Source organism: Carettochelys insculpta, chromosome 22 (genome assembly GCF_033958435.1).
Source record: "Carettochelys insculpta isolate YL-2023 chromosome 22, ASM3395843v1, whole genome shotgun sequence".
Taxonomy (NCBI): domain Eukaryota; kingdom Metazoa; phylum Chordata; order Testudines; family Carettochelyidae; genus Carettochelys; species Carettochelys insculpta.
Genome location: NC_134158.1, coordinates 11,015,257 through 11,043,125, shown reverse-complemented (window position 1 = coordinate 11,043,125; position 27,869 = coordinate 11,015,257). Strand labels below are relative to the sequence as shown.

Genomic DNA, 27,869 nt, shown 5'->3' with positions numbered 1-27,869 from the left:
GCCAGGCGGGAGCCAGGCGGGGGTGCACCGGGGGCCAGGCGGGGGTGCACCAAGCGGGGGCCAGGTTGGGGCGCACCGGGGGCCAGGCGGGGGCGCTGGCGTCGCTCTGCACAGCCCGGTCTGCCCCGAGAGCAGGGAGAAGCGCTCGGTCCCTGCATCCTGATTGGAGGCGCGCGGCCCACGTGACGCTCGGGAAAGCGGGTGCGGCGGGGGGGGGGGACGCGAGTGCGGGGCGGGGCTCGGTGCTGCCCAGTCCCGGACCATGGCCTGGGGGCTGCTCCTGGGGCTCTGCGGGGCGCTGCTGGCCCCTGCCGCGCGGGGGGGTGAGTGCGGGGTGCGGGGGCCCCGGGGGGGCTGGGGGGGGTGAGTGCGGGGTGCGGGGTGCGGGGGCCCCGGGGGGGCTGGGGGGGTGAGTGCGGGGTGCGGGGGCCCCGGGGGGGCTGGGGGGGTGAGTGCGGGGTGCGGGGGCCCCGGGGGGGCTGGGGGGGGCTGTAGTTAGGACCCCTGGATTTCATACTTCCGGCCTGCTTAAAGCTTGTGCCCTAGTGCCAGGGCAGCTGTTCACCACAGCCCAGCCGGGGCGGCCACCCCCGCCTGTGGGGCAGAGGGGCTGTCGGTGGGGTGGGGCAGGGGGGCTGCCTGCAGGTGGGGCAGAGGGGCTGTCGGTGGGGCAGGGCAGGGGTCTGTCTGTGGGCTGCCTGCAGGTGGGGCGGAGGGGCTGTTGGTGGGGTGGAGCAGGGCAGGGGGCTGTCTGTGGGCTGCCTGCAGGTGGGGCAGGGGGTCTGTCTGTGGGCTGCCTGCAGGTGGGGCGGAGGGGCTGTTGGTGGGGTGGAGCAGGGCAGGGGGCTGTCTGTGGGCTGCCTGCAGGTGGGGCAGGGGGTCTGTCTGTGGGCTGTCAGCGGGGTGGGGCAGAGGGGCTGTCGGTGGACTGTTGGTGGGGTGGGGCAGGGGGTCTGTCTGTGGGCTGTCGGTGGGGTGGGGCAGGGGGGCTGCCTGCAGGTGGGGCAGAGGGGCTGTTGGTGGGGTGGGGCAGGGCAGGGGGCTGTCTGTGGGCTGCCTGCAGGTGGGGCAGAGGGGCTGTCGGTGGGGTGGAGCAGGGCAGGGGGCTGTCCGTGGGCTGCCTGCAGGTGGGGCAGAGGGGCTGTTGGTGGGGTGGGGCAGGGCAGGGGGCTGTCTGTGGGCTGCCTGCAGGTGGGGCAGAGGGGCTGTTGGTGGGGTGGGGCAGGGCAGGGGGCTGTCTGTGGGCTGCCTGCAGGTGGGGCAGGGGGGCTGCCTGCAGGTGGGGCAGAGGGGCTGTCTGTGGGCTGTCAGCGGGGTGGGGCAGAGGGGCTGTCGGTGGGGTGGAGCAGGGCAGGGGGCTGTCTGTGGGCTGCCTGCAGGTGGGGCAGAGGGGCTGTTGGTGGGGTGGGGCAGGGGGCTGTCGGTGGGGTGGGGCAGGGGGCTGCCTGCAGGGTGCATAAGGGCCTCTTGAGCGGCGCCCCAGGCACGCTGGGGGCAGGACTGCAGACGGGGTGTGAGCTCCTGGCGGTCGGAGGGCAGGGATGACCGACAGCCCTGCAGCTCTAGGGAGCTGTCTCTTCTCTAGGCACCTGTAACCCCCACACCCGCCCCTTCAGTTCGGCTGTGGGGTGGCCCTCGGGCTGGGACCGCAGCAGGACTGTGTGTTTGTGCAGCCCCTGGCGTAACCGGGCTGTGGGCCGCGGCCGGGGATGCTGGGCGCTGCCCTAGCATGGATAGCGCGTGGTCCCTTCTGGCCTCTGAACCTACAACCCTCCAGCCCCTTGGCTCCATCCACTCCACGAGTCTGAGTCCTCCCAATCCCCCATCCGTCTGTGGGGTCTCTACCAGAAATCCCCCCCCAGCCAGCGAAATACTGCCCTGCCCCCCACCCCACACGTGGGGCTGAGGTCACACCCGGCTGAGAGCAGCCCTTGGGGGCAGTGCAGTGCAGGGGTAGAAACAGCAGAGTCCCCCAGCTTCAGCTAAACTCCACGTCCCTCGTGAGATGCGGGGGAGCTCCAGTTACCCCGGCACTGAGCAGTGGTTCTCCTGGGGGTACAAGGCACAGCTGAGGGGAAGCCAAAGCTCCCCACAGGCCGGGGCTTGTGCTGTCCCTGACTCTGGGGGCGCTGCATGATTGGCCCCTCCTGAGAGCCCCACAGCCCTGCAGGACTGGCCTGTTCAGGTGCCGGGCAGGTGCTGACGTGCTCTGAAAGGCCCTTTGTCTCCAGGGCGTTGACGTTGTCGTGGGAGTTTGTCAGCGTTAGTTTTTAAGTGGGAGAAAACCAGCAGTGGATATCGCTGCGCAGGTCCTGTGTCTCTGGGGGCTGGTTACTGGGAGGCGGGTGGGCAGGACACAGGTAAGAAAGGGGAGAAGTCTGAGTATGGACCCGGGCAGTTAACGTCGAAACAAAGAAGCCGTCAAGTAGCACTTTAAAGACTAACAAAATAATTTCTTCGGCGATGAGCTTTGGTGGGACAGACCCACTTCTTCCAGCTCGACCTCCCCTGCAAGGAGCGGGTCTGTCCCACCAGAGCTCACCACCGAAGAAACTGCTCTGTGAGTCTCGACGCTGCTGCGGGACGGCTTTTCGTTTTGATAGTGTCGACTCGCCCGGCTCCCTCTGTTACTGCTCAACAGGCAGTTCCTGGTGTGTCCCTTCGTGCAGGGCCCGTGGAGGACGTGCACGCACTTGTGTGTGCTTGTATCGTCCTCTCCACGGCCTCGCCGGGGCGGCCCTTACTAATTTGCCATTAGTGCGAACACCTGGGTCTGCTGTCCTGGGTTGGTGGTTCTTACTGTAGTCGTGTTTCCATGTGGCTGGGGTGGACACCAGTAACTCCCCAGTAGCCCCCACCTGAACAGAGCTTCTGTAGAGCCCCGGAATATTTCGGTTAAAAACTAAACACACACAGTGCCTGGCCTGGCGCACCCCACGTGCATTCGCAGAGCTCGCACGCCTGTACCCTCGCACCCCACTGCACCCCCCAACAGGTCCCAGGCTCCCCAAGTTCGACTGTAGGCAGTTTGCCCAGCCACCCCTCCCATCCTCAGGGCATTCGCCCATGGGGCGCAGCTCTCTAGGGGGCAGTCACCCCACACCGGTGTCTGACTCCCCCCCAGACAAGCTGCCAGGGTTCAGAGGTGCAGGCTGAGCGCTCATCCTTCCTGCTTCCCCGTCAGCTCCAGCGTGAGTCCCCGACAGGTCCCAGCTCAGTGCGGGGCTGGGGGTGGGGAGTCTCTGCTGCCCCCACCGGGGTGACCCTTGTGTCCCCTGGGCCAGGGAGGAGGCCGTTGTGGGGTGACTCTCTCCCTTATTGCTTTAGAGCAGCACAGCCTGGCCATGCTGGTGACGGCGATCACCAGCGACACGGGGACCGACCAGTTCCTCACGATGGCCCAGCTGGACGACGTTAAGATCCTGCACTACAGCAGCGACACGCGTGAGGTCCGACTCGCCCAGGGGTGGGCGGCGCAGGCCCTGGGGGCTGAGTTCCTCCAGGAAAAGACCCAGCAGTTCTGGCGGTTCCAGGAGGGCTCCAAAGTCCACACCCAGAGGTGGATGCAGCTGCACAACCAGACGGGAGGTGAGTGGTTATTGTCTATGGACACGAGAGGTGCTGCCCAGAATCGCTCCCATCAGGGATCAGGGCCTCGCTGGGCCAGGCCCTGCGCTAAGCGGTGCTGGTGGGAAATGGAGTGTTATTTTCAGGGGTGTTTTCAGTCCCGGTCGGCAGGAAAGTCAGAGGTGGAGATTTCCATGGGGAGGAACATTTCAGAGACTCCATCTTGTCAAAACCCGGTGGAAGAGCCTTTTCCGAGGCCAGCAGCGTGGGAGGAACCGCTAGAAAACAACGACGCAGTTGTGCAGCACTTTGAAGAGACAGCAACATAGTTTGATTAGGTGTTGAGCTGTCGTGGGAGAGACCCACTTCTCCAGAGCAGGAAACTCCCGTAGAAGTCAACCGGCAGGATGAAAATATAACGGGGGGGGGCATGAAGTGAAAACGGACAAGTCAGCTACATAGGACAGAAGAGGGGAGAAAATGACGTGCTGCAAGTGTCTGTTAAGAGACCAGCCTGAGCTGGAGAAGCTGCGTCTGTAACGCCTGAGGTAACCGCTGCCTCCATTCAGAGCGAGTCGCAAGGATTCAGACTGGAGAGGAAACGCCGGGTTCTCCGTCGCAGCCTGGTGTTAGGTGTCCGGACACAAAGAGGCTCTCGGAGGGGTTGCCGTGTTCGTCCGTATCTGCGAAGTCCTGTGGTGCCCTAGAGTCCGTACGAAAGGGCTGTTGGGAGCACGACCTTTCATGGGCAAAGACCCGCTTCACCGGCGGCCGGGGGGGAGGTTCCGGGGGCAGGTGTAATCGTACAGGCGCACGCAGCGAAGGCAGTGCCCATCACAGGGCAGACCGAGTTGGTGAGGTCGGCTGAGCCAGGGGGGACGTGGAGGTGAAGCTGACATTGTAGCTGGCCGGCCGCTCCCGGTGTCTGCGCGGTCCTGGACTGAGGGTGTGACGTTTGCCAGGGAAGTGAGCTCTGCAGTTTTGCTCCGGAGTCTGTTTTGTCAAAGTCAGACTCGGACTCACTCTTTGTCAGACCCCCCCTATTTATTAGCAAAGCCGCTCTGCTAACGCACCCAGAAACCTGAGTCCCCTGCCCTCGCCTGGGGCCTGGGCCTCTTAATTTATACAGCACGAGAAAGGGATTCCATAGACGGAGAAAAAGCCAGACTCACACTCCTCTCACGTAGCCCCTGAGCCGGTCACGGACCTTCATTCGGCCATCTCCTGTTAACGACTCTCCGGTTACCTTCGTTAATTACCGCCTAGCACCTGCGGCTCCGGTTCCTGCTTTCCCAGGCACACCTGGCTCCGTCCAAACCCAAACCCACCCGACATTCCTGCACAGCAGCCACACAACTTCCCCTTCTTGAGCTCAGAAGCAGCGTTGCAGCACGGTGTGATTTCTCCAGTGTAACTGTCAGACGTCCCCGGCGTGTGGCGTTGCAGGGTGGCTCCGAAGGGCGCTGTTACTCTGTGAGGCGCTACAGGGCTTCTCGTTGTTTCCGTGGGTACAGACTAACACGGCTGCCCCGCTGGTGCTTGCAGCCCGGCTGTCGCTGTCCGGCCGAGCCCCCTCCGACCCGCTTGCCTGCAGCCCCGGCTCCTGGCCTGAGCTCTCTCGCCCCCTCTCTCTGCGCCGCAGGGGTTCACACGGAGCAGGTTCACGCCGCCTGCTCTCTGCGCGACCAGGCCCCCGTGGAGCCCAGGTTCCAGTTCGCCTACGACGGGAGGGACTTCATCAGCTTCGACAGCCGGACGGGGACGTGGGTGGCGGCCGCGCCGCCGGCCTTCTTGCAGAAGCAGCACTGGGAGACGAGCCGGACCTGGACGAAGTTTGTGCAGTGGTACCTGCAGCACGAGTGCCTGGGGACCCTGCGGAGCCTGGTGCGGCGGGGAAGGGCAGCTCTGCAGCGGCAGGGTGAGTGAGCGGGGGGGCCCGGGGATCCCCAGGGGAGCTGGGAGTAAGGGGCAGCTTGGCCTAGTGCACAGAGCAAGCGCCCGGGGCTCAGCACAGCTGGGTTCTAGGGGCTGCTCGGCCAGCGGCCTGCTGGGCGACCTCGGGCCAGCCACGGCCCTGCTCCGTGCCTCAGTTTCCCCCTGTGGCCCTGAACTCCTGTGTGAGGTGTTTTGAGTGCACAGGGGTTGTTAGCTGGTGCTGGCAGCTGTGGCTGCCTGGGGGGTCTCCCTTCTGCAGGGTCCTTCTCCTTGGCTGCCGGGTGCCCCAGCTGTCCCTGGGCAGGCTGAGACGCCGGGACTCTGGGTCGTTTTTGGCGTGTTGGGGGGGGCGAGGGAGGCTTGAGTGGGGGAGGGGTCGCATGGTGCAATGACACCAGTTGACGTCGCTCTGGCCCCCAGCAGTGGCCCCCCGTCAGCCGAGGGCAGAGCCACGGACCGGCACAGGGACTTGGGATTTCAGGGCCGGAAGATGCAGGAGCAGCCAGCTGGGATCTCCGAACGGGCCCGCCTGGCGCCCCGTGGAATCAGCCGGGGCGTTCGGCACCTGGCTCTTCGCCCCCGAATCGCGCACACGTGTCCCCACGGCCCAGTGACACCCTGCCGGGGTGCGGCTCTTCCGGGGCCCGGCCAGGCCTGCGCTGGCAGCGCGGCACCGACGGGGCTGTTTGAGTGACTCTGCAGAGGGGATTGGCACCCGGTAACCAGCTCCCTGGACAGAGCAGTGTGAACGGGACTCGCTGCAGGGCCTGTGTCTCCCCCGTCTCCTGCCTGTCCCAGCCCCGGAGTGTGACTCGCGCTGTGTCTCCCCCAGTGTCCCCCTCGGTCTCAGTGTCCCGCAGAGACGCCCCTGACGGCTCCGTCAGCCTCTCCTGCCGGGCCAGGGGCTTCTACCCGCGTCCCATCCACCTCTCCTGGGTGCGGGGCGGAGGAGACGTCCTGGCGGAGACGGGCTCCAGCGGGATCCTGCCCAACGCCGACGGCACCTACTACACCCAGTCGTCCCTGGAGACCTCCCCGCAGGAGGACGGGCCCCGCTACGCCTGCCGGGTGGAGCACACCAGCCTGCTGGAGCCTGCGCTCATTTGGGGTATGGTGGGGAGCGGGAACGGCAGGGCTGGAGGGGGGGGCACCGCCCTATGGGAATTACGAACACCCCACGTGAGCCTGGTGCCGGCAGAGTCCATCTCCTGCCCAGCGCCTGTGTGATCTCTCCTGTCTCTGGGTACTGGTGTGACCCACGGAAATGGCCGATCCCCCTGTGAACCTGGTGAAGTGTCAGGCCGTGGTGGGCTCCCGGGCAGTGAGTTCCACAGGCTGGTGTTACGAGGGAAGGGCCCAGCTGTGTGGTGTGTGCGGCCGGCAGTGCCTGGCAGAGCCCTGCTCTGGGCCCATCCCCGTCCCCTCCCGGCTCAGCCTTTCCCTCCCCTGGGACCAGGTCTCTGCAGAGGCCCTGGGGAGCTGGTCAATGCCCTGGCGTTTGGCTGCCCCAGTGAGGGCTCCCCTCGGTGAGCTGAGCCCCTCTCCATCCCACAGCCCCTGGGAAGAAGGGCCCCCTGCCCCGCTGGATCCTGGCTGCCATCGGCCTGGTCGCGCTGGGTCTGGCCGGAGCCGTAGGAGTCGGTGTCTGGCTGTTCAGGAGAAGATCAGCAGGTAGGAGCTGGGATGTGGGGAGGTCCGGGGAGTGGGGCAGCCTGGCTGGCCCCAGAGGGAATGACTCCGCCCACTGCCGCAAGGCGTGGTGGGGAGGGGGTGGTGATAGAATCCCAGGGCTGGAAGGAACCTCAGGAGGTCGAGTGCAGCCCCCTGCCTAAAGCAGGGCCAACCCAACTAACCCATCCCAGCCAGGGTGGGTCAAGCCGGGACCTGACAACCTCTGGGGACGGAGACTCCCCCACCCCTCGGTAATGCATCCCCTGTGTCACCTCCCCCGGGAAAGAGCTGTTTCCCTCATACCCAGCCAGCACCTCCCCCCTGAGGTGGGACCATCGCTCCGCTCCTCGGTCTGCCGCCTGTCACCACTGAGCGCAGGTTCTCTGTCCCCTTCAGAGCCCCCCGCCCCCTTTCAGCAGGTCGCAGGGCACTGTCAGATTGCCCCAGACCATCTCCTGTTGGCTGGGCCCCGCGTGCCCTGCTGGGGGCATTGCAGCGGGGCTGGTCTGGGCGAGATGCAGTCGAGTCCCAGAGGGCCCCGTGTCCCAGGAGAGGGGCTTCCCTAGGGGTGGGGTCACCCTGTTCCCCTCCACTGACCCTCCTTCCCTGCTTGTTTCAGGCCCCCAGAAACCCGGCTACGCTCCAGCAGCCGGTGAGTAACTCCTGGGTACAGGCGCAGGCGTGCGAGTGTATTATGGGTGCTGCCCCCTCCCCTTGGAGTCTCTGACCCACACGCTGCCCTCCCCAAACCCAGGGCTCTGGGAGCCGGCGCGTGGGGCTGCTACGTTCTGCTGGGGCCCGTCCGTTGTCCTGCTGTCGGGTCCGGGGGTTTCAGAGCAGGGCCCGGTTTGGGGTCCGTCGGGCACGGCAGGGGGACCCCACAGCTGGATTCCCATCCCCCTTCCCTCGCCGGGGTCCCCACAGCTAACGCTCCGTCCGCACAATCTTCTCTCTCGGCAGCAACGGTCAGGGAAGAGCCCGACTCCAGCTCGTCGCTGGGAACAGAGACCAGCAGCCTGGGATCCCAGAGCGAGGGGTGAGCAGCTGCCCCTCTGGCTGGGCCACCCCGGCTGGGGCTGTTCTTGGCTCACAGCGCCAGAGACTTTCTCTGCTCTTCCAGCCCTGGGCCTTCGTCCTGCACGGTTTGTGTCTTCTCCTGCCACCTCTTCGTCCCACGCCCCCAGCCCTGCTCCCCCCAGGGCTCTGCCACGGGGTCTCTTGGCGGGGAGGTGACAGCTGTTCTCTCTGCCTGGAGCCAGCCCTGCCCAGGCCCCTTCCTGGGGGTTCTCCCCAGACAAGTGCCTCTTCCCCCCCGTGCCCTGGGTGTGAAGGAGGCCCAGGCATCGGCTCTGTGGCTCAGCTCTGTCCACCACGAGCCTCCTGGCAAGGGCACAGCTGGCGTGGCCGTACCGTGCAGGGCTGGCGCCGTTAAGCAGTCCGGCAGCGATCGTGTGCTTCCCCTGCCAGCGTCCAGCCCTCGCTGCTCCCGTCGCCTCTAATCCCCTGGACCTGCTACTCACACTTCCGCTCGTGGGCCAGGAGCCGTCTCTCGGGCGGGGCCCTTGTGCCACAGAAGGATCTTGCAGGGCAGGGGCCCGACGTGGAATTACGGCCCACCGGCCGGGCTGGAGGTTCCCCCCTCTGCGTTAGCTGGGGGAAAGCCTGGCTGCCCCCTGTGCCGTCTCACACAGTTTCAACCCTACGTGGGGCAGGGACAGGATCTCCTTCCGCAGCGCCGGTTCCGCTGCCGCCTTCGCCAGCAGGGCTGTGCGGCCGCCCCAGGGCACCTTGCAGGGCGCTGCTCTCCCACCAGCACCCGGCTCGCGGCGCGAGGGTCTCGGGTCTGGTACCAGCCGCACGCCCCTTCCAGCAGCAGGAGCCGGCGCCGTCAGCCGAGCCCGCCGGCGGGAGCCCCGCAGCAGGGGTGGGGGAGCTGTTCCACAGGCAGGCCTGGCCGGAGGCGCAGGGTCCCACAGGCCTGACTGGTCGGGGGAAAAGATTTGGTGTCAGGGGTCGGGGCATCGTTCCCCCCCTTGCAGCTGGGGGCGTGTGGCCTGGTGTCTGTGAGCAGCGTTAGAACAGCCATACACACGCCTCCAGCAGCGCGGGGTCAGACCCCCCAGGCAGGGTCCGTACAGTAACCCTGAGAGCCCCTCTTGGTTTCCTGCGTTTGCCGTGGGAACGTTGCCTGGTGTGACGGGGGAGGAGACCGTTACCTCGTTAGCTGCGACTCGGGCGGCAGCTCTAATGGGGCCGACGGCTCTGCTACCAGTGCCCCCTCAGCCGGGCAGCCAGCGGCCGCTCTGGGGCTCGAACCGGCCCTGCGGATCGGTGCTGGGAGTGAGTCTGCCCCGAGACTGCGCTACCGCTGGCTGCACGGCCCCGCTGCCTTGCCACTGTCCCCTAGCCCCCCGCAGGGGCTGTTCATTGATGGGGGTGGTTTAATGGACCTGCCTGAGCACAGTGACTGGATGGGTCAATGTTGTTTCCTTTTTGTATATTTCTCTTTGATGCTTTTTAATAAAATACAGACTGGAAAAGGGCAGCTGGGCTGTTTGCTCCCCAGACTTCTGAGCCCCACTAAGGGCTGGTTCATAAAACTGTCCTGCAGACCCAGATCCTGCCGGCTGCAGAGCAAAGGGTGACCTGGGGATTGGGCATTCATTTCCCTCAGCAATGTGGGATCCAGAGTGCTGGGGGGCTGGTTACCAGCCGCTCACCTCAAAGGCTGACCAGTTGCCCCGGATCGGTATAGTCCTGTCAGGAATTGTGGATTTGCTAGTGTCTTTCAGTGGTTCATGCACAGAGGGGGGTGGCACTCGGGGCCCCTGGGGGTTACCGGTGTAACAAGGGGAGAGGGGACCACCCAGCTGATAGGCAGAGCATCTGCACCCCGCAGTGTGGTACACTCAGGCCTGGTGCCCATAAAACTTATTCCACCCCAGCCTGGTGTGTGCAGGCATTACCCCCCACTGGTGTGCGTTTGCAGGCAGCTGCCTGCTGGCAACGACAGATTCATCACCCCCACGCGCGCAGCGACCGGCAGTCACAGGCTGGATTTAAGTGGGGTGAAATCGGGAACCCCCAGACTCCAGCTCTGTTTCACACCGAACTCCTGGACTCGCTGGGCACCGGTGGAACGAACCGGCCTGGTAATGGCGGGTTGTACCCTGCGGAAATGGAGAGCCGGGCTGTGCCGAGCGACAGGCACCGAGCGGTGGGTTCTGCCCTGAGCGGAGGCTCAGAGTGACCTGGGGCTGGTCCCCTGGGTGGAGGGGGTGATGGGTTCTACAACCTCGGGCCTGCGTGGTGGGACCGGCCGTGGCACAAGGGGGCCGGTGTGTCGGGGGGGCCTGGCCGGAGCGACTGGTGGCTGGCCAGGGACAGCCAGGGGCCGGGTTGGGGGCCTCCCAAGGCAGGACCCCTGGGGAGGGCTGTCAGTGGCCCTGTTCTGAGCAATGGGCCCTGGTTTGGGTCTCCCAGCTGTGCCCAGCATCCGCCCTTCACCTCCCAGACAGACCCCCCCACCCAGCTCCGCTGAGCCCCTCCTTCCCCTCGCACCCCAGCGAGGCCTCGGGCCAGGGGCTGTTCCCCTCCCCCCGCAGAGGCGGGCCCTGAAGTGGGTTCCCACGCTGGAAACCCAGCCCCACTCCGCTGCCCGCTGGGGGGAGCACCCAGGGCCCCGATCCGGCCAGCAGCCGCTGACCCCACCTCCCCCCCGTTCAGGGCCAGGCGCGGGGAGCGTTGCTAACAGACAGGCCGGCGCCCGGCGCTAATCCGCTTTCGATCTCCGGCTGCCGCCTTTCCCCGAAGCGGAGCTGCCCGGCGCGGAGCGGCCGGGACTTCCCGGGGCGGGCGGCGAACCCGCGGCTGGTCCCGCCCCGCCCGAGCCGCCTCCAGCCGCCGGCGCAGGGCCCGAGCCGCAGCGGAGCGGCGCCGCGTTCACACGGCCGCTCCGGCGCCGGGAGCCGGGCGCTGCCAGAGGGCGCCCCCTGCGGGGGGACTCGGAGCCGGAGGCCGGGCTGGGAGCAGCCCCCGCCGGCGGGATGAAGTTGCCCTTGGCCTGGGGGTACCTGCCCCTGGCGGCGCTGCTGACCCTGCGCCTGGCGCAGCTGCTCTGCCCCCTGCTGCAGCCCTGGCCCCCCCTGGCCCTGCCGCGCTGGGCCCTGCTGAGCCTCGGCGCCCAGGCTGCCTGTGCCCAGGGCCTCCCCGGGGGGCTGCGGGACGCGCTGCTGCCCCTGGCCGCCCTGCTCAGCCTGCTGCTGCCCTGCTGTGGGACCCTGCAGGCGCTGGCCCGGCCCCGGGGGCCCCCCTGGGAGCTGCTGCTGGCCTGGGGGCGCTGGGACGTCTGGGGCCTGACCTATGGCACAGTGGGGCTGGCGGCCGTGCTCTGGCACCAGCTGTGGCCCGGCGGCACGGGGGAGCCGGGGTCCTCGGCCGCGCTGGGCCGGCTGCTGGCCTGCGTGTGGCCCGAGCGGCTGCGGTTCGGGGCCGTGGCTGTGTTCCTGGTGCTGTCCTCGCTCGGTGAGTGGGGCCAGCAGTAGGGGCAGGTGCTGCCAGCCTGGCGCCGGTGGCGTGGGCCTGGGGGACGGGGGCCTGTGGCACTGCCGGAGGGCCGGGCGGGTGCAGGGAATTGCCAGACCTGGGGGAGGGAGGGGATATTTGGGGTGGACGAAGGTGTAGGAGGATCAAGAGCTGGAGGCACAAACGGGAGGGCCGGACAGACAGGCGGACGAAAGGGCAGAACCGGCAGGAGGGGCTGCGGAGGGTGTTGGGGGCTCACACTGGCACAGCTGGACGGGGGGGTGCCAGGTGGTGTGAGGCCCAGGAGAAGGCACAGACCTGCCTGAGATGCGGGGGGTGGGGGGGTGCGTGTGTGAGTCAGGCTGGATGTGGGAGACAAGCAGAGCAGCTCCCAGTGGCTAAGGATGACCCTGGGGCTACACCTGGCAGGTAACACCTCTGCCCTGAGCAGGGAGGAGGGAGGAGCCGAGCTGGGTTTGAATCGGGGGCGGCAGTTAGAGGCTGGGGGAAGAGGGAGCTGGAAGGCGCCAGCCGGAGGAGGGGAAAGCTACACCCCAGAGGGGCCCCCCTCGGGCTCCTCTCCCCAGGACGGGTTGGAAGGACTGTCTCTGGCTGCTGCACTGTCGCTTCTGTGAGAAACTGGGCATCTGTTGCCTAATAAACCTGCTGTTGTACCTGCTGAGTGAGAGTCTCTCCTGCCAGCGGACGGGGTGCAGTGCAGGGGGACCCCTGAACCCCATCACAGCCGGTGCCGGAAGCACCCTGCCAGGCCCCAGCCGGGAGCGTGACTGGCACACAGGTGCTGCATGGCTACGGCGCGGCGTGGCACTGATCGGGGCAGGGCAGGTCTCTGCTAACTCCCACGGGGCCTGGTCTGACCAGCCCTGCAGCCCCAGCCCAGCTGCCGGCAGTCGGCCCAACCGGCCCCTCGCTCTCTGGCTGGGCTGCGGCCGAGGCCGGGCCGAAGGACACCAGGAAATGCTGCCCTGGGTAATCCCAGCCCGGGCACCCGGCCCCTCGCTCTCTGGCTGGGCTGCGGCCGAGGACGGGCTGAAGGACACCAGCAGCCGCTGCCCTGGGTAATCCCAGCCTGGGCACTCGGCCCCTCGCTCTCTGGCTGGGCTGCGGCCGAGGCCGGGCCGAAGGACACCAGGAAATGCTGCCCTGGGTAATCCCAGCCCGGGCACTCGGCCCCTCGCTCTCTGGCTGGGCTGCGGCCGAGGCCGGGCCGAAGGACACCAGGAAATGCTGCCCTGGGTGATCCCAGCCCGGGCACTCGGCCCCTCGCTCTCTGGCTGGGCTGCGGCCGAGGCCAGGCTGAGGGGCACCAGGAAATGCTGCCCTGGGTGATCCCAGCCCGGGCACTCGGCCCCTCGCTCTCTGGCTGGGCTGCGGCCGAGGCCGGGCCGAAGGACACCAGGAAATGCTGCCCTGGGTAATCCGAACCCGGGCACCCGGCCCCTCGCTCTCTGGCTGGGCTGCGGCCGAGGCCGGGCCGAAGGGCACCAGGAAATGCTGCCCTGGGTAATCCCAGCCCGGGCACCCGGCCCCTCGCTCTCTGGCTGGGCTGCGGCCGAGGCCGGGCCGAAGGGCACCAGGAAATGCTGCCCTGGGTAATCCCAGCCCGGGCACTCGGCCCCTCGCTCTCTGGCTGGGCTGCGGCCGAGGCCAGGCTGAGGGGCACCAGGAAATGCTGCCCTGGGTGATCCCAGCCCGGGCACTCGGCCCCTCGCTCTCTGGCTGGGCTGCGGCCGAGGCCGGGCCGAAGGACACCAGGAACCGCTGCCCTGGGTAATCCCAGCCCGGGCACCCGGCCCCTCGCTCTCTGGCTGGGCTGCGGCCGAGGCCGGGCCGAAGGACACCAGGAAATGCTGCCCTGGGTAATCCCAGCCCGGGCACCCGGCCCCTCGCTCTCTGGCTGGGCTGCGGCCGAGGCCGGGCCGATGGACACCAGGAAATGCTGCCCTGGGTAATCCGAACCCGTGCACTCGGCCCCTCGCTCTCTGGCTGGGCTGCGGCCGAGGCCGGGCTGATGGACACCAGGAAATGCTGCCCTGGGTGATCCCAGCCCGGGCACTCGGCCCCTCGCTCTCTGGCTGGGCTGCGGCCGAGGCCGGGCTGAGGGGCACCAGGAAATGCTGCCCTGGGTAAGCCCAGCCCGGGCACTCGGCCCCTCGCTCTCTGGCTGGGCTGCGGCCGAGGCCGGGCCGAGGGGCACCAGGAAATGCTGCCCTGGGTAAGCCCAGCCCGGGCACTCGGCCCCTCGCTCTCTGGCTGGGCTGCGGCCGAGGCCGGGCCGAGGGGCACCAGGAAATGCTGCCCTGGGTAAGCCCAGCCCGGGCACTCGGCCCCTCGCTCTCTGGCTGGGCTGCGGCCGAGGCCGGGCTGATGGACACCAGGAAATGCTGCCCTGGGTAAGCCCAGCCCGTGCACTCGGCCCCTCGCTCTCTGGCTGGGCTGCGGCCGAGGCCGGGCTGATGGACACCAGGAAATGCTGCCCTGGGTAAGCCCAGCCTGGGCACTCGGCCCCTCGCTCTCTGGCTGGGCTGCGGCCGAGGCCGGGCGGATGGACACCAGGAAATGCTGCCCTGGGTAAGCCCAGCCCGGGCACTCGGCCCCTCGCTCTCTGGCTGGGCTGCGGCCGAGGCCGGGCCGAGGGGCACCAGGAAATGCTGCCCTGGGTAAGCCCAGCCCGTGCACTCGGCCCCTCGCTCTCTGGCTGGGCTGCGGCCGACGCCGGGCTGATGGACACCAGGAAATGCTGCCCTGGGTAATCCCAGCCCGGGCACTCGGCCCCTCGCTCTCTGGCTGGGCTGCGGCCGAGGCCGGGCCGAGGGGCACCAGGAAATGCTGCCCTGGGTAAGCCCAGCCCGTGCACTCGGCCCCTCGCTCTCTGGCTGGGCTGCGGCCGACGCCGGGCTGATGGACACCAGGAAATGCTGCCCTGGGTGATCCCAGCCCGGGCACCCGGCCCCTCGCTCTCTGGCTGGGCTGCGGCCGAGGCCGGGCTGATGGACACCAGGAAATGCTGCCCTGGGTGATCCCAGCCCGGGCACTCGGCCCCTCGCTCTCCGGCTGGGCTGCGGCCGAGGCCGGGCTGATGGACACCAGGAAATGCTGCCCTGGGTGATCCCAGCCCGGGCACTCGGCCCCTCGCTCTCTGGCTGGGCTGCGGCCGAGGCCGGGCGGATGGACACCAGGAAATGCTGCCCTGGGTGATCCCAGCCCGGGCACTCGGCCAAGGGCACTGCTGGGAAATCACGTGAGCTGCAGGCAGAACCGTTCCCTGGCTGGGCGGCGGAGGGTGCTGCCGGCTCAGCACAGCCTGGCCCAGGCGAGCCCCGGCTGTGGGGCCGGATCCTGGGGGAGAGGGAATCCCCCGGCTGGGGACAGGGCTGTGACGGGGCAGAGGCAGCTGGGCTGGGGCAGGGGCAGCTGTTCAATGGGGGCTGGGCCCACACGGGGGTCAGGTAGTGACAGCCAGTCACAGCAGCTGTGTGTGTGTGTGTGTGTGTGTGTGTGTGTGTGTGAGGTTTGGGGCTGTGAGCATTAGGATGACACTGGAAGTTCTTGGGGTGGGGGAACCCCACTTCCGCACCCTTGGGCTGAGCTCCCTGCTGCTCCCTGTTGTGGGGGGTTGGATGGGGGAGCCCTTACACCCCAATCCCTGCCCGACAGGTGCTGGTTAAAGGCCTCCTGGGGCACTTTCTGTAAGAACAGGGGTTTGCCCCACAGCATTGGACCCTCGTTCCCCCTGTGTGTGGCTGCTGTGCGTTCCCCAGAGGTGGCTGCATCTCCATGGGGCTGCAGGTGCCGCTCGACGCCTGGGCGCTCCTGGGGGCGGTGACAGGAGCTACAGGGGTGACCGTAAAGCTGGAGACCTCGGTGTGGGGCCCTCACCCTGCCAAGGGGGGCTGGGAACACAGGACACCCTCCCTGGCCCAGTGCTGGGGCTGTCCAGGTCTGAGCCCAGCCCCAGGTAGGTAGCTGTTTCCCAGCCTGGGAATTCTGTGCCCCTGGCCTGGCTGGAGGGACTCAGGACCATTCTGGGACCCCCCCACACACCCACCTTGCCCCACACCCCATCTTAGCCCTGGGGGGGGACGGGACCTCCACATTCTCAAAGAAACCCTCTGGCCACAGCCGGCCCTGAGTTCTGAGCCACTGGCTGGGGGGCAGAGCTCCCCGGGGGGGGTTAGGGGCCTCTGGGCCGGCAGCTGATATGGGGGGTGCTGAGCCCCTTCCTGTAGAGAAGACCCCCTGGGGTGAGGGATTTGGGGCCCCTATTTCTGGGTGCCTCCTAGTCTGGGGGGCCGGCCAGAGCCTCCCTGAGGCAGACGGTGCAGGGTGCTGGACACCCACAATGCTGGGGGGTGAGAAGGGGAGCTGGGGTGCAACCCCCCCAGAAATCAGGCCCTGGTGTCTGCAGCTGGGCACCCAGACCCCTGAACGCCCAGCGGGGGGCCCATTTCAACATGAGGGGTTGCAGGATACGGGGGGCTCTGTAATGCTGTGGGGAGGGAACAGGGTTCCCTGTAGCCCTGGGTCGCTGACAGACCGACTGGGGTGAGCCTCTGAGACGAGGGGGCACCCCATCATGGCGGCCATCTTGTGCACGCTCTCGCCCAGCAGCGACACAAAATGGCTGCCTGGCTCAGAGCTGTCTGTGTGCCAAGTTGGGGGCCGGTGGCTCAGAACTGGCCACGGGACCCCAACGTCCTGGAGTTGGGGGGTTGCGGGAGAGTGACACCCCCAGCCAGTGGGGGGGGGCTGAGGGGCGCCAGAGGCCTGCGTGGTGGGGGTGGGACAGGGGGAGGGTGCTGGGTTGCGTCCAACCTGCCCTCGTGAGACAGCAGAAACCGAAAGCAAGTGGGGGATCCCCGACGGCGCTGGGAGGTGAAACCTGCCGGGGCTTGTCCCATACCCACGACCGCCCCCCCACTGCCTCGCCCCAGTGGAGTGAGCGCCCCACTCCCCTGAGCCTGGCTCCCCGGCCAGATCCCAACGCCGCCGGTGCCCGCACCCACGGGGACCGTGCTGCCCAACAGGGCTCCAAGCCAGCTTCCACCCCAGGCGGTGACGAGCCAGAAACGCGTCCAGGGGTGATGTAAACAGGGGAGCGGCTTCTGAGGGCCAGGAAAACCCCGGGCTGGGTCACTGCTATCTGCTGTTACAAGGGCTGGGAGCAGGACGCCTGGGTTCTCTGCCCAGTTTTGGAGAGATGTGGGGGGTCTGTGGGTTAGAGTGGGGCTGGGGGTGGGGCTGGGAGCCAGGACTCCTGGGTTCTCTGGCCAGGGTTTGGAGAGAAATGGGGGTCCGGTGGGTTAGAGAGGGGATGGGGTGGGGGTGGGGCTGGGAGCCAGGACGCCTGGGTTCTCTGCCCAGTTTTTGCAGAGATGTGGGGCCTGGGGGTTAGAGTGTGGCTGGGGGTGGGGCTGGGAGCCAGGACTCCTGGGTTCTCTTCCTTTCTGTGCTAGTGTCCCATAACACAGTGGTCCCTTTCCTCTGTACGCCCCTGTCCCTGTCCCTGCCGTGGGGCCATACGGCTCTGGCAGCACTAGGGTTGGCTGTGGGGGAGGACTCAGTTCATTCCAGTAATTAAGCACTTGGGGACCTGCCAGCAGGACCCGTCTGAGGGTGGCTGGAAGTTTTCCCAGCCTGGGCGCTGCAGGAGTCGGCCTAGAGCACCCCGGGGCGCTGTGTGGCACAGGGCCAGTAAAACAAACCCCCCATGAGGGGCAGGGCTGGAGGGGGGCACAGAATTAGCCTGTTTGTTAATTGCTGTTCTGTTCTGGCGCCTAAAGCCCCTAGGCCAAGTTCCCAGCAGGGCTGGACTCCCACCAAGCGCCCTTAGGAGGGCGGCCCTCGCGCCCCAGCCGTTCTCTGGCCGTGCCCGTGCCCCACATCCCGGGCTGCACACTCTTGTGATGCGCTGGTGAGCCTCGCACTAGTGGGTGCGCTTGTGAAAACCCCAGGGGTGGGAGCCGGGTGAGCGTGGGCAGCTCTGCCCCCCTCAGTAAAAGGGAGGCTCCCAGCCTGGGGGGGGCCAAGGCTGAACCCGGGACCCGCCTGCCCTGCGGGCTGGGACGTGGGGGCGCAACCTGGGACCAGGGCGGGACCTGCGCGTTGCTCGGGGCCAGGGGGCGGGGCTTGCTGGCGGAGAGCCCCGGGGCGGGGCCTGCGGGCTGGGAGCGGGGCGCATGCGTCAAGGGGCGGGGCCTGCGGGCTGGGGGCGGGGCTTCGCCTGGTTTTCCCCTCCGCGCTCATCGCCCGACTCAGCTTTACTTTCGCTTTCACGACTCCAACCTGACCGGCCGGGTTCTCCCTCGCGACCGGTGACGAAACCAGCTCTGCGAGCGGCTATTGGTCGGACCGCTCCCCTCTCGGCCAATCGCTGCAGGGTGGGCGGAGCCGCCTATAAGTAGCGGGCGGGCGGCGAGCCGGGCTCATAGTCCGAGGCTCGGGCAGCTGCGAGGAGCTCGGGGCGATGGCGCTGGCGCTGGGGGCGATGCTGCTGCTGCTGCTGGGGGCGGCCCTGCAGGGGGGCCAGGCCGGTGAGCGGGGGCTGGGGGAAGGAGGGGTGTTGGGGCTGGTATGCTGGGGCGATGGGGTGGGACATGGGGGGCGGAGAGAAGATGGGGCTGGTGCGGTGGGGAGCAGAGGGGCTGGGAGGTGGGGGGAGGTCCCCAGCCGTTCCAGGCTCCCCTCTCAGAGCCGGGCCCTCCCCCTGACCCCGACCCCAACCCCTGCCCCGCTGAGAGCCCCCCCCCCGCGCGGCAGTGACCCCTGGGGCGGGGGCCCGCGGTGCCAGGCGCTGCACACACTGCTGAGCCCGGGCCGCCCCACCAGGTCCCCGGCGGGGGCGGGGTGTTGTGTCCCAGCCCAGCCCCAGCGCAGGAGCGGGTGGGGGGCGGGAAGGGAGTAAGGAGACTTGGGGGGGGTCTGTGCATGAGCGTCTGGGGTCCGGCTTCGGCCCTTGGCCGCCTGGTGCCTGCCCCGAGGCCGGGCTGTGGGGTTGCCCCTGTCCCAGCCCTGCCCAGGCTGTGGGTCCCAGCCCTGCGGGCAGAGCGCAGGCCGTGGGAGGGGTGGACGGGCCCAGGTGCGGCTGGACTGGGTCAGAGCAAAGGTCCGTCCAGCCTGGAGCCCTGTCGCCCCCCAGGGACCAGTGCCAGGCGCCCCAGAGGGGAGCGATCAGAGCGTAGCAACCACTAGGCGGTGCTGCCCCCCCATTGCCCCCCGGCACCTGCCCACAGCCCTCACCTGGAGGGAGAAGGCTGCTGGGAACAGCAGCGCAGCCCTTGGGGCCGGGGAGGCTGCGGTGGGTCTGGGGTTGGTTTGAAGTGGTTCCAGGCTGTGCGGTGTGTTGCTCCGCTTCACACCAGCGAGAGGCTGGCTTGGCACCAGCCGGGTTAGGCCCCGGTGCAGCCTGGCCCTGGGGGCTGTCACTTTTGTTGCACACCCCTACTGTGTGTGTGTGTGGGGGGGGTGCCTGGTGCCCCGAGAGCAAAGGGCCAGGAGGTCCTGGGGTGTGCGCACCCCGAACTGGTGCCCCTCGGCCGGAGCAGGGAAGGACGTTGGAGGAGATCGGGGCGTCTGGCTTTGTTCAATGACTTGAATCCAGCACCAGCTCCCTGTGGGGCCTGGCTGGGGCCTAGTGACTGGGCGTGTGCACCCTGCCCAGCTTACAGCCATGCCTAGAGCTGCTGTGAGTGCGTCACAGGCCGACCAAGTGCTGCTCTCGCCAGGAGAACTCGTGGGGTTTTCCCACGCCCCGGCGACAGAAGCTTTAACGACACCAGGGCAGCGCAGACAGCCAGGGAGGGAGCCCATCTGCGCCTGTAACCCTGGAGGTGACCTGCCAAGGGGGCAGTAGGGTGTGTGTCCGTTATTGCTGCGTCTGGTGGATAGTGGCGGCCCAGAGGGGCTTGTTCTGCCTGTGTTAGTCCCTCTCTGCCCTGTTTTGCTGTCGGTCTCCTTGGAGCTCCAGGGTCTGGGATGGGAACTCTCAGCCCTGCCCCCAGCACAGGTTTTCTTCCTGCTGCTTGGATTAAGCTGGCCTTTTAGTGCACTTCTGACTTGAGACTTGGTTGGATAAATCGGTGCCTCCCCCTTCGTGGGCCGCCTTATTCTGGCATAATAAATGACGGGCTAACTGAAACAAGCTGCTCTTCTGTCAGAATACGGCTTTGCACCGGTGTGACCGAACCGGTTTGCAGTTCATGGTGATGGTGCGACTCTCCCTGCAGACAAAGCCTAACCAGCTTCAGATAAGCTAACGAGCCCTTTCTGCACTGGAGTAGGTGTGTTCCCACGGTGGTTTGCACTGGTGGAGTTAAACCAGTTTTAACAGACCCCTTGTCATAAGCTGGGTCCCCACGACACAGCTTTTAGCAGCAAGGCCCCATCCACGCAGGCTTGTCGCTAAAGGTCAGGCTGTGTGAATCTGTGTCGGCACTTTGCCGAGAGGCCCCTTCCATGCCGGTGAACGGGTTCCGCGCCTCGGCAGGAGGGCGCTTCAGCCCACCAAACAGCAGTGACGCTTTCACTAGCTGCGGCCGAACATTGTCATCCATTGGGGGTCTTAGTGGTAAGGCTGTGAACGGTGGAGGCTTTGTCAGTCAAGTGCAGGTGTTGACCTAGGGTCAGACAGGTGTAAATTTGTGTGAGGACGAAGCCAAGAGGTGAACCCCAACATTTAACCAGTTGGAATGGACTTTTGCAGACTGGTCTGTGCGCAGTGTTTGTACCACTCCAGCCCAGTTCGGTCAGCGCAGCCGCTCAGTGTGGACATGGTTACGCTGGCAAGAGTTAGACGTAGCCTGGGTACAAGGCCCTAGAGAGAGGTCTGAGGCCAAGAACATGGCCAGGCTATGGGCCTCGGTGACGGGCAGGAAGCTGGCGTGTCCTGAGTGACTGAGGACGTAGGTAGCCGGGAGATCCGGGAGGGGGTTGGGAACTCTGGTTTAACCCGGCCAAGCTCTCTCGGAGGCTGTAGTCTGGACGGGAGACGGGTCTGCAGTACAACGGTAGATCTGTGAGCTGTCGGCGCGGGGCTGGTGCTACTGATCGGGCACCGCTGTGGCTGATGGCGAGTGGGGGGAGATGTGACTTGAAAATCCCCAGCCAACACTGGTGAAAGACTTGTGAAGGGGGTGAGGGGGTGGATTTTTTAACCTCGGGCTCTGCTGAGAGCTGGGGCCCTGACGCTGTTACGTGCCTAGATCCTCTGCGGAGGAAGCGGAGCCACACAACTGGAATAGGAAGAAGCGGGTGGGTGGGTGGACGTTAGGACCCAGTGGTGCCCCAGATCTTCAGGTGCCTTTGCAGCTGCGTGTGTTACCTGCGGGTGAGGACAGCCGGGGGGCACTGAGGGGAGAGGGGGTAGGAGCTGTTTGAGGTGAGCCAGGGCTGGGGACCAGCAGGACTTTCCCTGCACTAGGACAGCAACAGGAGAGTCCAGGGTGGGGGAGAATGAATCGCACGAGCCTGGCGCTGATCTGGTGTCCCCTGGCGCGGAGGCCAGCTCTGGGGAGGAGGGAGCACCAGTTAGGAGGAAGGGACAGGTAATAGTTATGGGGGACTCCGTCCTTGGAGGCGCAGATAACTGGGCTTGTGGTGACTGGCAGAACCGTGCGGTGACTTGGCTGCCTGGTGTGAAGGTTGAGGATCTCTCGGGACCTCTGGGTAGACTTGTGTGCGGTGCTGGGGAGGAGCCGGCGGTGGTGGTGGTGGTACACGTAGGGACCAGTGACGCAGGGAAGGTCAGGAGCGAGGCCCTGGAGGCCAGATCCAGGCAGTGGGGTAAGAGATGGCAGTTCAGGCCCTCCACGGGCGTCTGCTCTGAAATGCTTCCAGGTCCGTGCCTGGGGCGGTTAGGAAGACTGCAGTGTCTCTGTGCAGGGCTGAGACCGTGATGTAGGGAGGAGGGGTTAGATTCACTGGGAACTGGGGAAGCTTCTGGGGAAGGGGGAGCCGGGACAGGAGGGGTGGGCTTCCCCTAAGCCCGAATGAACCAGACGGCTGGCGCTTAACGTTAAAAAGGTCGTAGAGGAAGAGAGAACAGTACCAGCGAATCTATGGCCAGTAGTTCCCTGCTCTGACGATACGAATGTAGCGGTAGGGACAGGTAACCGACCACCTGAGCAGAAGGTGGTGGTGACTGGGAGATGCTCTGGGAAGTTAGAGGCTACACAAATAAAAATCTCAGTAATGATGATAATAAAGGGGGATTTGACGCCACCACAGGATAGGAGGCAGAGATGAAGTTTCCTGACTCCGTAGATGATGATGGCTTCTCAGAGCAGCTGGGCTTAGATGCCACAAGAGGAGAGGCCGTTCTTGATTTAATAGTCTTGAGTGGAGCGGGGGTCTGGCCCCAGAGGTGACTGTAGCTGGACCACTTGGGAACAGTGACCCATACGAGCATTAACCAGCCGGTGGGAGGGGAGACGCCCAGCGCTAGTGTGTAACTTCAGCGGGGGGACACACAAAAGCGAGGAAGCTAATTGAACAGAAATTAAGAGGAGAGTAGAACCCTGAGAGACCCACACTCCAGTTATGGATCTCTCAGTTTAACACAGCTCAGGGTGTTGGGGAGCTGGCGCCTGGCTGGGGGCTGCCCCCCTCTTGGGGAACTGACCAGCACTGCAGGCTCCCTGCTCCTGCTCAGAGGTGCAGGTCTCCTCGGTTTCCCGGTTTCCCAGCTCCCCACCACCCTGAGTTGCCAGTCAGCTTCCTGTCTCCTGTGGGCGGGGGGAGCTGGGGGCCAGGCGCCCTGCAGCGCTGGTCTGTTTCCTGGCTCCCCCGAGTAACGCGAAACTTGACTTATGCGGGATTGCGCAAGAATGCAGCCTCCCCGTAAGTCGGGGTCTGCTCTCGTCCCAAAGTGAAACCCCGGCCAGCTGCACGGGAGCCGCTTAAAGACCCCAGAACAGAGTCAGACTGTACCCCAAATTAAAACCAGAACCACAGAGGTGCCTCTGGGGCTCAACAACAACATGAAGTGACAGGCAAGACCCCGTCTTTTAAAGAGTGGGGGCTAAATCCTGCTGCGAGCCATAGACAAGCGCGTAAGCTGGGTAGCTGATCCTCAGCCTTTTGCACTTCCGTGCCGAAGACTCAAAGTAACAGCAAAACAAAGGAAGGGGATGGGAAGCAGGAGGCTGGTTAAAACCCAGTGGGGCCAGAGGACAAGTGAAATGCCAGAGGAGCACTCGCGGATGGTGACACCACTGCAGAGAAACTAAATTAATTTTTTGCATTGACTTTCATGGCTGAGGGTGGGTGGAAGATTCCCAAGCCCGGGCATTGGTTGTAGGTGACACATCTGAGGACGTGTCCCCGATTGAGGGAACTGTAGAGGCGGTTTTGGAGCAACGTGATGAACTGTAACACGTCACCGGGTCCAGAGGGTCTCACCCAAGCGTTTGGCAGGAACGCAGGTGTGGAATGGCAGAGTTGCTAACTGCAGTAAAAGTCACTGATCATTTAAATTCGCTGCTGTACCAGGTGACTGGGAAGTGTGATGCCAGTTGTTTTTAAAAAGGTCCCAGAGGAGTTCTGGCCAATTCCAGGCCGGTTAGCTTGACCTCTGTACTGGGGAACTGGCTGAAAGCGAAGTGAAGAACGGAATTGAGGGACACACAGCAGGGTGCTTTGATTTAAATCAAGGCAGTGTAAATAATTGGTTCAAATAACGATTTAAATCACCAGAAAATTGATTTAAATCAAGTTTTCCACTGATATGTCTCATGTTAATCAGTGGTACAAATCTGATCCCTAAAAGGTGGCTTGACAGCTCAGTACACCGTGTTACAACATCCAGGGGTGTAAGCTTTGTGTAACTTATTTGATAAGTGGATTTTCTATTAATTTAGGAAATAGCTCCTGTGTCAAGCTGCAGCGGTAGCAGCAGCACATTAGGAGTGGGAAGAACTAAATCGCAAACACAAACAGCACTTACATTTTATTAAACTAAATCTTAAATGTTACATAAACGTTTGCCATTCGCAATGGCAGCCGTCATGTGAGTTGGCAGCCGAAAGACTTGTTGTTAAGCTCTTCCTGTTTTTGATTTCGGACACTAAACGAACCGAGTCCTTAAAACTTCCGTAACTAGCGCTCATCCGCCCCAGCCCCACGGCCATGTGGTTGCAGACCGGATTCCAAGTCACAGAAAAAGCTAAGGCTGGCCGTGCTTAGAGCGCACTTCACTTTGGTGCAAGCCCCATTGAACCCAGTGTAGGATGGGGGTTCCTGGGGGGGAGCTGAGTTTTGCTGAAGTAAAATGGGGACGACTTCTGGCATCACCATAGTGGTGTGTCACCGCAATGTTCCCAAATAAGGGCACACTGTGTAATAGAGAGAAGACGATGACACTTTGTGGTCACAGCGCTGGATTTCTCTGCCTGCAGCTTGCTGCCTTGTGTACATGGGGGATAGATTCTGAACCTAGTTAACTGGCTAAACAAGCCAGAAGGATTAGCTAAGCTAAACCTTCAACGTCCCGCACAGCGCACGGCCTGGGAATGTGCTTGTGAGCTCACGCTTGCACTCGATGGTGCAGAGAGTCTGGAGGAAGGGGACGTTGCAAAGTTGAGTCCCATGTAATGGCGAGAAAGCCGCGCGGGTCTATGTACTACTAAAACAAAAAGGCAGCCCAGGAGCACTTGAGAGACTAACAGAATATTTTGTGCTCCTGCGCTGCTGTTTTGTTTTGAGTCACAGCCGGGTCCACGTTTACAATCCCACCATATTTCTCCCAGTTCGCAGTTTTCCTTGTGAAGCTTCATGCTCACAGCTGGGCCCTGCATCTCCTCCTGGGACTGCTCACACTTGGCACCGTTCCCTTGTTTTACCCAGGGCACAAATGTCTTCAGAAATTCCCCAACTGAGTTTTACCCCCAGAAGCCAAGACTGTTTTCCTGTCTTCCCGTCTCCTTTCCAGTCCACGTGACTCTCCTTTGTCTGCCGCCCCGGCCTTTCCTATACGTTGTCCCTATCTTTAGACAGGGCCTGGAGCAGTTCCTCTGGCGTGCTTGGCCAATGTCCACCACCCCATAAGTGGAGCATGAAAAACAATCCTATCCAGCTTGCACATGTTAGTCTGCTGAAAAACGGAAGTTAAAAGCTCAGGACTTTCAAGAAGCAAGAGCCCATAGTTAGGCTGGGCAGACCAGAGCCATGAATTTAATTTTTGTGAGGCTGTAAATGTAGGTGTAGCATGTTTGTGACAGTTTCATTGTAGTTAATTGCTCATTTAGAAATTAACTACTTTACTGGGTTTTTTTAAATCTCTTTTTTATCATTGAACATGGATGGGTTTTTTTGGTTGGGAAAGAGTCAACATAGCGTTAATGAAGGAAAATCATGCCTCCTCGATCGGCTAGAATTCTGAGGAGGAGGGTCAGCTGGGGGATATGCATCATATACGCTATCTTATTTTTTTAACTTAAACTTTCAGAAAGCCCTCGACAAGATCCTTCACCAAAGACTCCTAAGCAAAGACAGTTGTGGTGGCTTTAGAGGGAAGGTCGTCTCCGGGACTAATGACGGATTAAAAGACAGGAGACGAAGGGTTGGAATAAATGGTTTGCTCTCAGAATGGGGAGCGGTAACAAGTGGTGTCCTGCAGGGGCCTGTGCTGGGCCCAGCGCTATTCACATATTCATAAGTTATCGGGAGAAAAGGGGTAAACAGTGAGGTGGCAGCACAGGCTGATAGCTGCAGCGTGAGGAGCATTGCAAAGTGATCTCCCAAAACTGGGTGAGTGGGCAACCAAACGCAGATGCAATCCAGTGCTGAGCAATGCAAAGTGACGCACAGTGGCAAACATAAACCCAACTCCACATACAAAATGATGGGGGTGCAATTAGCTGGTCCCACTGAAGACAGAGATCTTGAAGTCATGGTGAACAGTTCTCTGCAGCGGCAGTGAGAAAAGCCAACGAGGGGGAGCCTTTAAGGAAGGGTCAGAACTACCCTGTTGCCCGTGTATAAATTCCTGGTACATGCACAGCCGGGGGAGGGGGGGATGCTGCGTGCAGATGTGGTCACCTCACCTCACCTCAAAAAACCTGCCCTAGAAGAGCTACGCGGAAAAGAGCAACACACGACGGGGGTTTGAGCGGCTCCTGTCGGAGGAGAGATTTAGAGACTGGGACCTCAGGTTGCGAAAGGAGGTAGTGGGGGCGGGGGGGGGTGGGAGGCGGGAGAGAGAGAGGGCTGTGAAATCGTGGCTGGGGTGGAGAAGGTGTGGAAGTGTTTTTACCCCTTCCCATGACCCCAGACCTGGGCATCACCCAATGAAGTGAGCTGGCAGCAGGTGTGGTGTAAAGCAAAGGTACTTGCCGATGCAGCGCCCGGTCGGCCTGTGGGGCTCCTGGCCAGGGGCTGGGATGAGGACCATCCCTCTCCCAGGGTTTGCAGAGCTGGCCGGTTGCTGGAGGACAGGTCCGTCAGCAGCTACGGGGCAGGAGGGTGTCCCCACCTGTGTGCGCCAGAAGATGGGAAAGGGAGTGTCACCGAGGTGAGGGGGAGTCCCTGGGCCCAGTACCCCCATCTGCAGCCAGACAAGACTCTCAGCCGGCAGGCGGGACAGGAGGTGATGGGTGCAGCATGGAACAGACTTGTCAGCCCGGGAACCAGAAGCCAAGAGTACAGTCCCTGCTGGGGAGAGGGGAGCGCAGAACTAGGCCCTGCTTCCAGCCCCCAGCATTTGTCCTGCTCCCTGGACAGAAGGTGCTACCTGGTCGCACCCTCCAGGCTCAGGGCACGAGGGCTGTGGCCATCACATACCGGTGAGACACTATCCGACCTGATTTTCCCGTCACCGGCTGGGGATTGGTGCAGTGCCCGGGGAAACTGAGGCACAGCTGGGGTTCCCGTAGGACAGCAGAATTCACATGCAGCGTAACCAGGGGAGCAAAGCCCCTTGGTCACAGTGACATGGCTGCAGAGGCCCTTGGGGGCACCTGGCATTGGTCGCTGTTGGAAGACAGGATGATGGGCTGATGGACCATTGCTCTGACCCTGGGTGGCCATGTCGTGGTTGGAGCCCCTGCCCGGGGGTGCCAGAGCAGGGCCCCGGTCTGCCTGTTACTCCCGCTTGCCGGTCAGCGAGCAGCAGCTGGCCAAGGCTGCTCCCGGCTCGGGCCTGGGCTCCGTGGGAAGGGGCGGGAGACAAAGTGGCCGGAGCTGGCAGAGGGGTGTGGGGTGCCTGGGCGCCGGAGAACAGGGGGAGCCCCATGTCCTGCTAGTGCTGTCCGGCTTTGCCCCGCTGAGCCGCATGCTGGGCAGCGCCGTTTGGGGTCACCACGTTCGAACTCTCAAAGGACACTGCTGGGCTGGGCCGTGTGAGGTGACCGGGGTGGAGGGGAAGGGGACGGGGCAGGACAGGAGGGGGCTGGGGCAGGGGTGTGAGTGGAAGGGGGTTGGAGGGGAGCTGGAAGGGGGTAACGCTCAGCGCTGGGCTGGGCCGTGTGCGGTGACCGGGGTGGAGGGAGGGGGACGGGGCAGGACAGGAGGGGGCTGGGGCAGGGGTGTGAGTGGAAGGGGGTTGGAGAGGAGCTGGAAGGGGGTAATGCTCAGCGCTGGGCTGGGCCGTGTGAGGTGACCGGGGTGGAGGGAAGGGGACGGGGCAGGACAGGAGGGGGCTGGGGCAGGGGTGTGAGTGGAAAGGGGGTTGGGGTGGAGCTGGAAGGGGGTAACGCTCAGCGCTGGGCTGGGCCGTGTGCGGTGACCGGGGTGGAGGGAAGGGGACGGGGCAGGACAGGAGGGGGCTGGGGCAGGGGTGTGAGTGGAAAGGGGGTTGGGGTGGAGCTGGAAGGGGGTAACGCTCAGCGCTGGGCTGGGCCGTGTGCGGTGACCGGGGTGGAGGGAAGGGGACGGGGCAGGACGGGAGGGGGCTGGGGCAGGGGTGTGAGTGGAAAGGGGGTTGGAGAGGAGCTGGAAGGGGGTGACGCTCAGCGCTGGGCTGGGCCGTGTGAGGTGACTGGGGCGGAGGGAAGGGGACGGGGCAGGACGGGAGGGGGCTGGGGCAGGGGTGTGAGTGGAAAGGGGGTTGGAGGGGAGCTGGAAGGGGGTAACGCTCAGCGCTGGGCTGGGCCGTGTGAGGTGACCGGGGTGGAGGGAAGGGGACGGGGCAGGACGGGAGGGGGCTGGGGCAGGGGTGT

At 64.5% G+C, this 27,869-nt stretch overlaps 2 protein-coding genes across 2 annotated transcripts in view; both read left to right on the top strand.

Annotated features, from left to right (window-relative positions):
• Positions 1-233: 233 nt before the first annotated feature.
• LOC142025130 (class I histocompatibility antigen, F10 alpha chain-like) lies at positions 234-9,712 on the top strand. The gene is made up of 7 exons (XM_075017662.1): positions 234-323; positions 3,328-3,588; positions 5,210-5,485; positions 6,335-6,610; positions 7,057-7,173; positions 7,793-7,825; positions 8,134-9,712. Exons 1-7 carry the CDS (start codon positions 263-265, stop codon positions 8,211-8,213), a joined length of 1,104 nt encoding a protein of 367 aa, XP_074873763.1. The 5' UTR covers positions 234-262; the 3' UTR covers positions 8,214-9,712.
• An 8,432-nt stretch (positions 9,713-18,144) lies between these two features.
• LOC142025133 (class I histocompatibility antigen, F10 alpha chain-like) overlaps positions 18,145-27,869 on the top strand; it is a 30,581-nt gene continuing 20,856 nt past the window's right edge. Inside the window, exon 1 of the mRNA XM_075017669.1 lies at positions 18,145-18,251. Within this exon, the coding sequence (XP_074873770.1) occupies positions 18,185-18,251 (67 nt within the window). The 5' untranslated portion in view covers positions 18,145-18,184. The remainder of the gene's footprint in view (positions 18,252-27,869) is intronic.

What these genes read in the sequence shown, in the direction of transcription:
- LOC142025130 (XM_075017662.1), top strand. Translation starts at nt 263, where the DNA reads ATGGCCTGGGGGCTGCTCCTGGGGCTCTGCGGGGCGCTGCTGGCCCCT. An exon ending in GGCCCCTGCCGCGCGGGGGG is followed by an intron (nt 324 to 3,327) that starts GTGAGTGCGGGG and finishes TTATTGCTTTAG; the next exon opens with AGCAGCACAGCCTGGCCATG. An exon ending in CGGCTACGCTCCAGCAGCCG is followed by an intron (nt 7,826 to 8,133) that starts GTGAGTAACTCC and finishes CTCTCTCGGCAG; the next exon opens with CAACGGTCAGGGAAGAGCCC.